Raw genomic sequence first — 13171 nt, 5'->3', positions numbered from 1 at the left:
CAGATAGACGGAGCGCAAACTACAGGAGGTGAAATCTGTGGAGGGTCCATTTTCTTTCCAGACACGAAAAGGCGCAGGAAAGGGCGATCCGCTTTCTTCACCAGAACCGAAAGGATTCTAAACATTAGTCTTCTTGAGTATTATTTTCCAATCATCTTAGATTTCTTGCGCACTCGGCGCAGATGTGTCACCATGATGTGCTGTGAAAAAGGACCCAAACTTGAGGTAAGACGGTGGGGGAAACTGTTTTGGGGCTTTTATTGTTTAAATTGATTCACTGCTTTTTATTTGTAGAAGCTCAAATCATAAAAGGATGATTTTACGCACTGCCAAACGTTTAGATTTGGAATACGATTCTGAATGTGTTACACCAAAGGAAAGGACATTTTCATGTGCATCACAGTCTTTCTTAATGTCTGCTGCCTGTCAACTCAGATTTATTACAAGTAAAGGTAAGATAAGTATTTTTTATTTTTTTATATCTGAGGTGTTCGTGATGCTCGGATTAAACCCCACATCTCCTCCTGTGCGCGCACACGACGCACCCTGCGAGCCTCCCTCAGCCAAAAAAATCATCTTCCTCCCAAACCACCAAGTCTTTCACATCACGCCTGAACATCCATAGTCGATCTCTGTTTTATTTAAGTTACTGAAATAATCCTTATTTTCCTCAGATATCGATGGATTCGTCGACACGAGCTCATCTCCTGAGCAGATTAAAGAACAGCTCCATCACATGACGGAGGACGTGGCTCACAGACGCTCATCGGTCTGCAGGTAAGAGCCTCAAATCTGAGCTACAAATGCCTGAAACGCACATTTTCCTGTTTTGGTTCTCAAACCTGTTCAGCTGCATATTGGTGCATGAGGGCCAAACCGGAGGGGCTTAACCCCGGACAGCTCACCTGGATTTAAACCTCCGCTGCGCCTGTTTTGATCTGGGGAATGATTTGAAGCCGCTTTGCTCAGACAGCAGCTGTGTTCAGAGCAAACAGGTTTTAGATGCTTCAGTGCTGCGGGGCCTCGAGGAGTTCACAGAAAACAGGTGTTAAAGTGGCGCAACTGAAGTACTGACGCCCTCTTGCGCACAATTCGGTGAACTGCACGTTTCTGTGAAGAGCTGCCATTTGTTTTATACGTTCAGCAAGGTAACCAGTTTATCGGGTTTATCTGTTATTTTAAATGTAGATACTTATTTTCATATTGAATTATTAAGGTATTATTGGACAGTATTAACAAAGGACCAATAAAAAAACACAGCAATTACATATTCAGAGTGATTTTATAGAAAAACAGACCATGAGTTTACATGTTTAATGTAAAATAAACAATTCAAAAATGTAAATAACCATCCAATGCTAATTTTGTAAGATAAAATATTATTATTTGCAGACAAGGACAGTAAAGCAATCATTTGTCAATTAATGGTATCTTCACCTTTTCAAAGTTTGATGGATGAGGTTAAATTTGTGTACAAGACTGTAAATATATATGCGTAAAATTAGATACTATTAGTGACAGTTGGAAAAAAATTTGGTTTCGTATTTTTACACAAACTTGTTACAGACATTTTGTATAACAGGGCGAGATTATATATATATATGTATATAATATAAAATGCTAACTATTTTGATTATGTAATGAAAAAATCATAATATGATAGTACTACTAATAACAATGTCATTATCTATTGATCTATCGAATTTAACCTTATTTATTGTATGAGGAAAGGAAAATAAAATTTCAACATAATGTAAATTTACCAACATTTTTTGTGTTTCTGTGCAAAACAATTTTTAGAAAAATCAAATTTCCTTTAAAAATTAATATATGGTTTGTTTATATACATGTAAAAATCCATTATTGACCAATTAAAATCATGAGTTTGTGTAAAGTTCGGGCTCGAAAATTATTGTATTTTTGTAACTGTACTTTTTTAGCACCCCAACTTCTGGAATATTGATGTTTTTTTCCCCCTAATTTGTTATTTAGTGTAGTTCAGTTATCTGCAGGCTCTCTTAATCCATGTGCACAATGTGGTTGGTCAAGAAATATAATTTATCTGCTCAGATTACAACAATCACTTACAGAAATAAAAAACAAACCATATAACCTGTGTAAAATGAATATTTTTTTGTCTGTAAAACACCTTGTTAACTTGTAATTTATTATTCTTCTTATTGCTTTTAGTCATCAATCACGACTGAGTCAGCATCATTGGTTCACTCATGTTTATTTATAGTGGCGCATATACAACCAGGCATCAAATATCCACACCAAAAAAAAGGCAACATATTCACATATATGACATTTCAAAAAAGCCTCAAGAGGTCCGTATAATTTTCCTCCACATCGACAGCGTATAGTGTCGTGACAAGAGAAATGGAACGCTACCACAGCCAGTTTAGTACTGAGAGCAGGAGAGCAGGGTGATGTTTTCTGATGCAGTGAAACAAACTACTGATGCCACCACTTCACTTAAAAAAAGGACATTTACAAAAATGATTTCACCTCTTAAAAGTAAAGAAAATAATATAAAAGTAATGGCACACTGAGGCACTGTTGGTCGGAAGAGGAGGAACACAAAAAGGTTTAACTCAAAGAAAACCAAATGAAGACTCACCAAAGAACCCTACAGATGATTTTTTTACACAACATTTCTTCTGCTTGGCTAAAAAGCTGTTTTTTTTTTTTTTTTAACAGAAAAGAAAGGAGCTGCTCTGGTTAACATTTATAGAATCCAGATTCAACAATTATGGCTATGAGTGTCTCCTGCTGTGGTGAAGTTTTGTTTTTGTCAGATGTACATGGAAAAAGATTTCACTTGTACTGTTAGTGTTTTCAATTTTCCAACCAGAAATCGGCAGAGAAAGTAAAGAACTACGCAGCAACATGAACAACAAATATTAGTGTAAAATAAAATTCAATCCAGCGTAAGAAACATATATCTGTGCCGCGTATTTTACTAATTTACACACAATTGCATGTAGTAAATGGAGATGCCCAGATGTGGCTGCAGTTACATTCATAGTTCTGAAACTTTGGGATGCTCCTTGGTTTTGTTTAGTCAGGCTGCTCAGCATTTCTCAACATGCTGAATTTCTTGTAGTGCTATTTTTGTATATATATATTTATATATATTTCCCATAAAACTACAATAGAAAGTGCATAAAGTCGGGGATACAAGTCACCAGCTGAGGACTTCAAGATGACATTTAAATCCAGAACAAATCTTCAGTATCATGTATATGGCATGCAGATTCCTCACAGTGCTCACAAAATTGTAATTCAGCTTTTAGTGCAGCGTCAAGATCAAGCTGATTAATTAGCTTTTTTTTTTGCATCCGATGAAACATCCGCATTTGTATCTTGAAGAATTTATCAGTGAAATTTAGCCAGTTTTACAAGTGAAACCAAAACAAAACAGGCACAAAAAAGCAGTTTTAACATTTAAGAGCTAAAATCACAGGCTTTACTAATGTAGAGATGCTCTGTAATTTAGTTTACATACATCAGAACAGCAGCGGCAGATATCCAGAACATCACTGTGACTAGTCTGAATTGTTGTCAGCATCATAGAAAGTTTCTGAACACAGGAAATAATGGAGTCTGTGCATGAGAGACTTGTAGTTTATTTACTGCAGCTGCAGTGATACAGTATGTTTGGAAAGCTTGTTCACTTAGCAGCTGCTCTAGATTAAATTTGAGGTTATTTTCACAATTGTGTGTGTTAATTTGATGTTAATCATTGGATTTTTGTCAGTCTTGGTCACAAAAACTAAAAGCTTTTTTGTCTAGTTTTCGATAGTGATGTTTTAGTGACATCTTTGCACTTTTTCACTGGGAGCACTTTGATGCCCTGCAGTGATCGGTACATCCAGTAAACGGTTTCATACTCTGGAACTGACTCCTTCCTTCTGACAGCAACATGAACATAACTTTAATGCTAAATCCAGCGCATCTTCACAGTTTGTCTCAGCTGTTTTGTTGCTGCTTTTTTGCTGGAATTTCTAAATGATTTTAGTATTTTAAGCTATTTGCCTGAATCACCAGATATATAAAATAAATATAAATCTACTGGCCAGGAGGAATTGTTGCTCAGGAGCAGCAATGTTGATTCTGTAGACACTGTTAATTTTTCTGTCTATAATATTGTTGTTTAGTTTTAATTTGTTGACTTAAAGGGTTCAACTATACATCATGTTTCTCAACTGGGAAAACTGGTTCTTAATTAGCTTTAGTTTCATTTTCATTGTGAAAAATCTGTCAAAACCGAATATGTTTTGTTGTTGAAATTAACACAGTTTCTTGGCGTAACTACAGAAATCCAGTAACGTCATTTCGTCGAGTCAAAGCTATAATTCAAGATGTCTGATTAATAAGAATTCCAGCTCCAGAGTTCTACAAACCAGGATTCAGTTTAAACTGATTTAAGAATCTACAAAGGACAACGTAGAAATCCTGAACTGAGGGGAACTAAAGACATCTTGAACTAGTCATCATAATTATGTATAACTATATAAAGCTGCAGATATTTGAAAGTGGGACACAACTAGTCAGGATTAATTTGCAGATATCTGCAGCTTCATTGTGGATATCTGTAATGAGAATCACATTAATGGTCCATACCAGAAATGTTCTTTTTGAATTACTGTGAATTCTGTGATACTCTCTCATACTAGCTGTTAAATGTTAAAGCTGCATGCCGTGATGCTTGTGTCTCACAGACCACTTTACCTGCATATGCAGCGAGTTTGGATAAATAGTGTTTTGGAGCAGATGCTTGAAAAGTATTTATCGAGAGAGAAAAAGCAAAAGAAGAAGAAGACAGAGTTATAGTGGGAATGTGGACGTGAAGAAACACTCGTCTTCATTTGCACCTGCACAGCGCCTCCTGCATCTTCTCCTGCACATGCTCCATCTTCTCGGCCCACTCCTCGCTCAGGCCCTCCTCGTCGTCTCCGATGATGGCGGCGTAGCCCATCAGGGCGATGAGGCCGATGCAGAACAGGTAGGTGAGGCGGGTGCACAGCCGCTCCATGGTGTGCCGGTCGCCCTGCGAGTGCTTCAGGTACACCTCCAGGATGGGTCTGCTGAAGAGCTTTGGTTTGCCCACGACGCCGTCGTAGAGCGTGTGCAGGTTCTGGTCGCCCAAGTCGTTGGAGTAGCTCTCCTCGAAGTCGTCCTTCTTGCGCTCACGGTGCTCCGGCCGTGCCTCCACCATCTCCATGAACTTCCTGAACTGGTTCTTGAGGTTCTCCTCCACGCGGCAGTACTGGCCGTCCAGCGTCTCCTTCTTGATCTGCACCAGCGTGTTGCGGTTCTGCTGGGAGAGCTCGTCCAGCGCCCGGTTCACCGAGCCGAACTCGCGCTTCAGGGTGCGGATGTCCTCGTCGTCCACGTGGTGCAGCACCACCCGGATCAGCGAGCCGGCCACGCCGAAAATGGGGTTAACCACGGCGGCCGCTGAGGAGATGGTGGCCACGCACTGGAGCACTTTGACCAGGCCCTGCTTCAGCTTGGCCCGGTCCTCGCTGATCTCCTCTTCCATCATGGTGAGCTGCTGCTTCGCTGTATGAAGATGCTGATCTGAAACACAAACACAGAGGTCACTTTTCTCTGATCGTCAGGATGATTACGACACATTCATCAAAATCAGGTGTTCCCGGTGCAAGTTGTAATAGCTGCTGGATCAGTATATCGTTTACTACTGGTTTAGTTTTCACCAATATTCAATTGTAAAAACAAATTTAAAAAATAATCATTCATTTTCCCCCATAAAATATTTAAATAAAAGTCTAGAAAGCATCCAATTCAGTTATTTGCACAGGTTATCTGTAAGTGTTTTATTGTCATCAGATCATGCATCAACATATATACGGTAAACTAACTGATCAGTTCAGTGTTTCACGACGGTTTCACACAATTTTCCAACACTAAAAGCAAATGACGGTGATAGATGTATTGTTGAAGAGTTGCTGATGCTTACATCAAACTTTGTCACTCAGGGAAAATAAAACCAGGGACGCAGGGACTGATTGGGATGATTCCTGAAAAAGAAGACAGACAGATTCAGAAACAAGACGTCGAGTCAGTTATTTTTAAAACAGCAGCTGCACAAAATCGGAAAGAAACTGATCAAAGCCACAAATTAACCAAAGAGGTGCAAGCTTTGCAGTGCTGTTATTCATGATGTGAATTTACATAATAATGAACACTACAAAAAGAATTTAATAATTATATATACAACATATAACATAAACATTTGTCCCAATTATATACAAATATGCTAAAATGGAATACATAAAGAATATCAATAATAAAATATGTAAAAATATGCAAATTAAATTAAAACACGTAATGTACTACTTTAATACTGAAATTACATAGAAAATCTGATAGATTTTTAAAACATTTTTGATTATATTTTCATAGCAAAAAACATTGAAATGATATAAAATACTGCTTTAACTGACTGTAATACATGACGGAGATGAACTGAGCAAACTTAGGTATAAATCTACAACAATTAAATGAATATGAAATGATTTTTAACTATGTTTTGACCCCAAAAAATACAAAACCCAACAAGTCCAAGGTTTTCCTGGATCTCTGTCTTTTTAAATGTATGTCATGTTGATTTTCTTTTGTCTTATGATTATCTGGGTTCCCTCAGCAGTAGCTGCACTATTGCCTGCACTAAACTGAGTCCATTTATGGGACAGCTGCTATTTATAGCTAATGTCTGAGGGCAGATAGCTGGAAAAATGTCTTTAAAGCAGCGAGACGGAGAAATATGTGAGGAGCAGCAGCATGTTGGAGTCACAATATTTAGGCAGCTGTAGATGCATCCAACACTGAATGTTACTGCTCTGGGCTTGTTTTGTCAATCTGAACCAGGAAGAGAGCAGATTTTTGTCTGTCACTAGCTGCAGTTTTCAGCAGTGAAAGAGTTAACAGCCTCAGCAGCACTGGAGTCTTTCAGCACCAGGCGGGTGTCAATGTGTTTCTATGGACCGAGCTGATAGCTCCTCAGCAGCAGTGAGCTGAATGAGGAAGCAGCTGTTGACTGGGCGGAACACAAACTCCTCACACTGACTGAGCTGAAGAACTTGTTTATTATATAACAGGAGCTGCTACCCAGAGGAATGTGTTCATTCAAAGGAGGACAACAGATCTGTCAATTTCAAACTGAAATTAGCAATAAAATCTCCATTGACATTCAATATTTGTTGAAATAAGATCATATGTGTTTTTTCTACAAGTGCAGTCCTGATGTTGAACAGAGAACAGAGGAGGTGGACAGTGGGTGTGTTTAGCATCCTCTTATCTTTTTGTAACACCACGTGTTACACACTCAGAGATTATGACACAAACACACAATCCCAACAGCGGTGTTGAGTTGAGGACCTGAGCAGGATTAAACAGGCCTCTGTGATCCACCGCTGAGATTTGTTTTGCTTTCCTTTCTGTTTAAATCCCCGTGACCACCACAGGGGGCAGTAATTTACCCACAAAAACGCCCTAAACATCCACCTCTGTCTGATTTCAGCACCACTACTGTGGACTGAAAGCTCTGACGCTGCCTCTAGTTTAACCCTTTCGCTTCTGGTTAACTTTAAATGATGCCTTTAAACATGTGTAATCGACCGAAACATGAGAAAATATCCAACTGATCTGAATATTTGTGAAATCCACGCTTGGAAAATCTTGCAGAATGAGACAAAACCTCCACAAAGTGCTTCTCAACAGCAACATTTGCAAGATTTTATCACATTTTAATCAAAATCTTGTAATTTTTCGTGTTGAAAATCATATATCCTTTCCAAAAATGTTCCTTTTTTTTTGGCTTTTTTCTACTAAAAATACCGCTTTGCTTCACAGTTGTGGCTTGATGGCGTCTAAATCAAGACCCACTAACACTCATGCGTGTAACATCTCTTTACTGTGTGTGCTTGTTTTCACAGAGGATGATCTACGGGTCCATTTCTCAACATAATGCAGCGAACAGCGAAAGGAGACACAGGTAATTAAAGGGTTAACTGCAGGTTTCTGGCAACAGAGAAGCAACACTGCTGTAACTTTTTAGATTTTTTTTGAATAATGGGGATAATTTGAGCTGCATTTACCACAAATAAGGTAAATCAAACCAACCCCGGCTCGGTGTTGGTACCGTTAACATTAAATTAACCCTTTGTGTTAATAAAAAGATTTTTAAATTGACCTCTGACCTTTAAAGACATCTATTAACAGGCCAGCTTAAACAGTTTTTGCTATTTGTATTCATTGCAAGAAGAAAATAAAATGGACTTCTCGTTGTATTTGTGTTTAAAGTTAATAAAAGTGCTTATTAACGTAACATTTGGGATGAATTCCAGCTGCTGGGGTGTTGAAAGCTCCTCTGTGGGTGGATCAGTCACTGCTGTGTGACTGCAGGACCTTTAAAAATGGCCTTCAAAAAGGACAAAACACTCCCACATCTCAGTCACACAGTCTGAAGCTGTGGCCAAGTGACTCAGCTTCTGTATTAATGTACATATACACAAAAATTCTGACAGAAACATGCAAAAATGTAAAATTAGCTCTGTGTGGAAGCTACACGTTGACTGAAAACAAGCTGCGCTGTCACTCAGATCAGGAAGCTGCTCTCACCTGTTTCCCAGCTGAAGAGAGGCCATCTTGAATGTTTTCTATGATCACAGCAATGCTAGGCTAATCCACATTTACACTTTATTCCTAATTAAATCCGCTCCTAAAGTAGAAAAGTCGCATTTTGGTGTCTAATGTGAAAGATTTTCTGCTGTTTCTTCATGTTTCCTGACAGTTAGTTGTGTGTTTGCAGGCTGTATGGCAGCTTGGACACTTCTGGACCTCCAGAGGCTGACAAAGTCCGGACAATAACTGCACTAATGAAGGTGAACACACAACAATGAAGTGTCATCCGGAGTCCTGCAATGTTTGTGAGTACTAAAATAAGCACCCTGAGCTGAGAGCCCAGCCAGCTGCCTTCCTGCCCTGCTCTGGCTCCCCCTAGCCGTGCCTCCATATTTCCTTGTTAGTGCACACCATAATGGCCTGACCCTCCCTGTTCAATTACACCAAAAAGACACCAAAATACACCTGAAAACCTCCATTTCTCCTTCTAAATGTGGAGTAAACCGCCTCCATGTGCCTACCAGCCAACATTAGAGTCCACAGGCCACAGCAGAACAGAGGATTTCTTACCTTTTCCTCAGTGGATCAGCCTACACCTCCCTCTCCAAAGTTCCAACTTCGACAGCCTCCTTCTTCTTCCCAGCAATCCCTGCAAAAAGGACACTTCCATGTATGTTGAAAATGTAGGGGTGATCCAAATGGACAAAACCATTTTTAAAGTGTCCAGACAGCCCCCAAGATCCAAAAATGGCCTTTTGGGGCCCAAATAGGTATAATCTCCAATATTCCATTATAAAATGCCATATCAGAGGCCTTAAATAGCAAAACCCCCTCCTCATATAGACTCTCTTCTACCCCTATGATTTCAACTTATTCTGGTCCATCCTCTAGTCATACAGTTCATACTGAAGCGCAATTGTAAGCGAGTGCGCAACTGAACTCTGCAGACTTTCTGCTGCGTTTTATGCGTTTGCCAAGCCCTGGAGCATCTCTGAGAGTCTACAAATACTCCATTGATGGGATTATAGTGTCAAAGAGACATTTTTCTTATGGACTCGACCAAAAAAAGTCGAAGGAAAATATTTTCATGAGGGTAAAATCCAACGGTGCCAAAAGTGAGCTGCGTATCCAAATGGACCTCTCCAAAAGTGCACAGGTGCATCTAAAGGCAAAAAGAGCTCTCCAAAGGCTCCAGGAGGAAAAAATATAACTTTACTCAGCTTAAATGGTAAATATATTAATAATGTAGTTTAAAATTTACAAATTATACTCGAAAATTAAAGGCTGCACTCAAAAAAATCTTGAATATAAGGTCCACTAGAGAGCAAAATGCAACGAGAAAAGTTCCAAATGGCGCAATGGCACTGCAGACATTTAAGCTGATTATTTATTTATTTAAAAATACTATTTGCTGAAATGTACATTTGTTAATACTAACAACGCTGTCGCACAGACTGTAAATTCCAGTTAGCATCCATGTGGCCAACAATAGCTGTGAAGCGGACAAAAAGCTGAGCTGTAAACGCACCCAGTCAGTGCGCTCAGAGTCCTGCAGTCTGTTCCTTCATCCAGGATTAAATAAGCGTGGATTCAGTGGTGCAGCAGGAAAAACCAAAGCAGACAAAGCATTGAAATGTCGTGTTTGGAGGAACAACAGCGCCGACGGTTAAAGCTGTTTCCCCCCAAACAAACCACGATGCAAATGATGCTGGCAGCCGGCGGCGCTGCGTCAACGGACGGTCCGGGTCTGAAGCCTGCTGCGGTGTTCAGGTCGCTGATCGGACGATCTTCTGCCTCCCTACGTGTCCAGACATGAGCCCACAGCAGGTTCAGGACCCCACATCCCCTCTGTGGAACACCGAGCCTCCGGCAACAGCAGCACAAGAGGAGCCCTGTGCTCCCTGCGCTCTGTAGTGGAGGAAAAAGTGCAAATAAAAAGACGGCCGTCTGACAAAGCCTCCGTTATTTGCTCTGAATCAGCGCTCGGACCTCAAAAACAGGCGCAGGGAGCCTTTATTAAAGCGCAGCGCCTGTCCTCATTGTGCGCATTTGCTGCTGCAGCTGTCAAGCGGCTCACGTTTCACTGAAGCCACACAGTCATATAGATACAGCACACTGTAAAAAACAACTTGTTTTTACAGACATTTATTATGAATTAATACATTTTTGTTATCGTACCAAGAGGATATTTCTGTAAATTACAGGAAAATAACATTCTCTAGCAACCCAGCAAACTAATCTTCAGGGAACATTTAGGGAACGTTTGATGGAGGTTCCTGTTTGCTGTGAAATATGCTGTAGTAGTACAGTACAAAGGTCTTTCACAGTAACCATCAGGGAACCATCAGGGAACGCTCACAGGATGTTCATGAAGGTTCCCTGATGGAAATCTGCAAACATTCAGGGAACATTCAAAGAATATTTCCTTAAAGTTCCTGTTGGCTGTGAAATCTCCAAATATTTGAACATTACATTACAAGAATTCATCTTTTTATAACAAAATAGTTTGAACTGTTTAAAATTTTGTAAAATTTGCTTGTTACCAGTGTAAAAAGAGAGAGCAAAGGGTTGTTCTCCAACCTTAAAAAAAAAAGATATTTATGAAAAGAATGTTGGTGAATATACTGAATGATCACATGAAGTAAAAGCTTAGATCTGTGAATATACTAAGTGTAGACTTTTATATACGCTGCAAAAGAACTGAAAATGTGGCGGCAAAAGCACCAGAAAGGATGCATTTAAAAACTGTAAACATAACAGCAAAATATCTGTAGAATAATGGTATATTTTTAGTTGATTTAAATGCACTAAAACTGCGTGATTTTATGGTCACACATTGTAAAAGAAAAAATATTTGTTAAAACAAAAAAAATAAAAAAAAATATATATATATATTAGCATCTACTGCTGTATAAGAACAAATTTTCCATTTGTAAAAGTATATATTTTAGATATGAGGTACAGTTCTGGTTTGCTTTGTAATTTTATTTTTTTTAAATTAACATGTAAATTAATATTTTTTTTCCATGGGATTTTACAAGTTATTATCAGTAATTTAACAAAACCGAAACAGTCTGTGAAATAGGAAGAAATTGTTCAAACAATAACAGTTAACTGTTAAAAAATATGTTCTTTTTTTACACTGTAGGGTTCATTACATGTAGTTTATATTACTTTTCTTTATGTTATGCACAGAATTCACAGCCGTAGCAGTGAGATCTCAGATAAACGGCACAGGTATAGTTCAGATTATGTGTATTTAATTTTTAACTACTATAAATGTGTAGGATAAAAACATTTATTGCCAGATTGCCTCCATTGATAAACTGTAAACATTTAACAGACAGTAAAGTGAACGTTAATTCAGACAAGTGTTTTTGTGTGTTTCTTAAAGAAATCTGTAGGATGATAGGGATGTATAGTAGATGGACTAAACACATTGCATGAAATAACATAATAATGTTGTTATTCATAAGATGGCAATAATTAAATGGTGGAATTTATATGCATTTATACAGTATTTCCTAGATTTTATTAGATTGAAGAGGTGTTTTCTAATTGTGAAAATATGTAATTCTATTTGAAATTACAGAAAAAATATACAGGGGAAAACCTGTGATTTTAGTTATTTATCACTGAGTTATGTTTAGGATTTTACTGGTATTTGATGGAAACTCTTTGGAAATGTGCTGCCAGATATTTTACAGTTTTTTCACTTCTGTTTTTCTTTTACAGTGTGGAGAAACCAGACTTGTGCAAGATCAGCTGTGTGTCTGTCTGTGGTCTGGATGTATCATTTACGCTCCACGGTGACAGACACTCTCTGTTGCAAGACGTCCTTGTTTTTTGTTTTTTAAATGTACTTTTAGCTCCGTGGGGCAGCAGGAGGAACTTTGTTGACGGACTTAAAACCACAGTAATATAGATCTGAAAGCAGTGACTAATGCACAAAACCAACACTGAAAAATAATGTTTGGGCTCAACAAAATAATGCAATCAATTTGTATCAAACTTTCTGAGGTATATACGGATGAAATTATCTTCCGCTAACAAACTAGACTGAAATACAGGATTTAGCTTCTCCTCAAAGCTGTTTTTAATTCAAGCTTATTTAATGATGACTGTGAAAACTGTAAAATCTCATTTATCTTTCAGCTTTGGTGACCACAGTTTGTGGATCACATTAATTCGAATCTACATGTTGTCTCTTTAAACTCATTTTCCAGTTAGAGCTGAAGTGCAGCAATTACACTTGCTGCTGTTTCAGTTTCATGTTTCATGTTTCAGCTGCAACTTAATCATTGTTTTCTTCCAGTGGGATAACAGAGTAAAGAAGAAAAATGAGCATCTAAATCTAATGACAAAGTTGAACTTTTTTTTTTTTTTTTTTTTTTTTTTTTACAAAAAATATGAAACTCCCCTCCAAATAATGTTTAGAAACTTGAGCATTATCTAAATCTATAATGTATTTATTTATTTTAATCTTGGACAGGTCCCTTTATAGAGTGTTTATTAT

General features: G+C 38.2%; 1 protein-coding gene and 1 long non-coding RNA gene across 3 annotated transcripts; one reads left to right on the top strand and one right to left on the bottom strand.

Moving 5' to 3' along the window:
• The first annotated feature begins 81 nt into the window (after positions 1–81).
• Positions 82–13051, top strand: LOC111578021 (uncharacterized). Of its 2 annotated transcripts, XR_008602713.1 has the most exons (5): positions 82–225; positions 675–777; positions 7968–8026; positions 8843–11892; positions 12391–13051. It is a non-coding gene; the product is annotated as an uncharacterized LOC111578021 (long non-coding RNA). The 2 variants fall into 2 exon arrangements; XR_008602712.1 differs by having other exon boundaries at positions 8843–13051.
• On the bottom strand, positions 2217–10201 carry LOC111578020 (protein rapunzel-like). Its single transcript, XM_035954762.2, has 4 exons — positions 10184–10201; positions 9226–9304; positions 5990–6050; positions 2217–5589 (listed from the first exon to the last, which is right to left on the bottom strand). Exon 4 carries the CDS (start codon positions 5552–5554, stop codon positions 4871–4873), a length of 684 nt encoding a protein of 227 aa, XP_035810655.2. The 5' UTR covers positions 5555–5589; positions 5990–6050; positions 9226–9304; positions 10184–10201; the 3' UTR covers positions 2217–4870.
• Positions 13052–13171: the final 120 nt, after the last annotated feature.

Source organism: Amphiprion ocellaris, chromosome 9 (assembly GCF_022539595.1).
Source record: "Amphiprion ocellaris isolate individual 3 ecotype Okinawa chromosome 9, ASM2253959v1, whole genome shotgun sequence".
Classification (NCBI taxonomy): Eukaryota; Metazoa; Chordata; class Actinopteri; family Pomacentridae; genus Amphiprion; species Amphiprion ocellaris.
The sequence above is the reverse complement of the archived record's forward strand: the minus strand, read 5'-3'. Positions and strand labels throughout refer to the sequence as shown.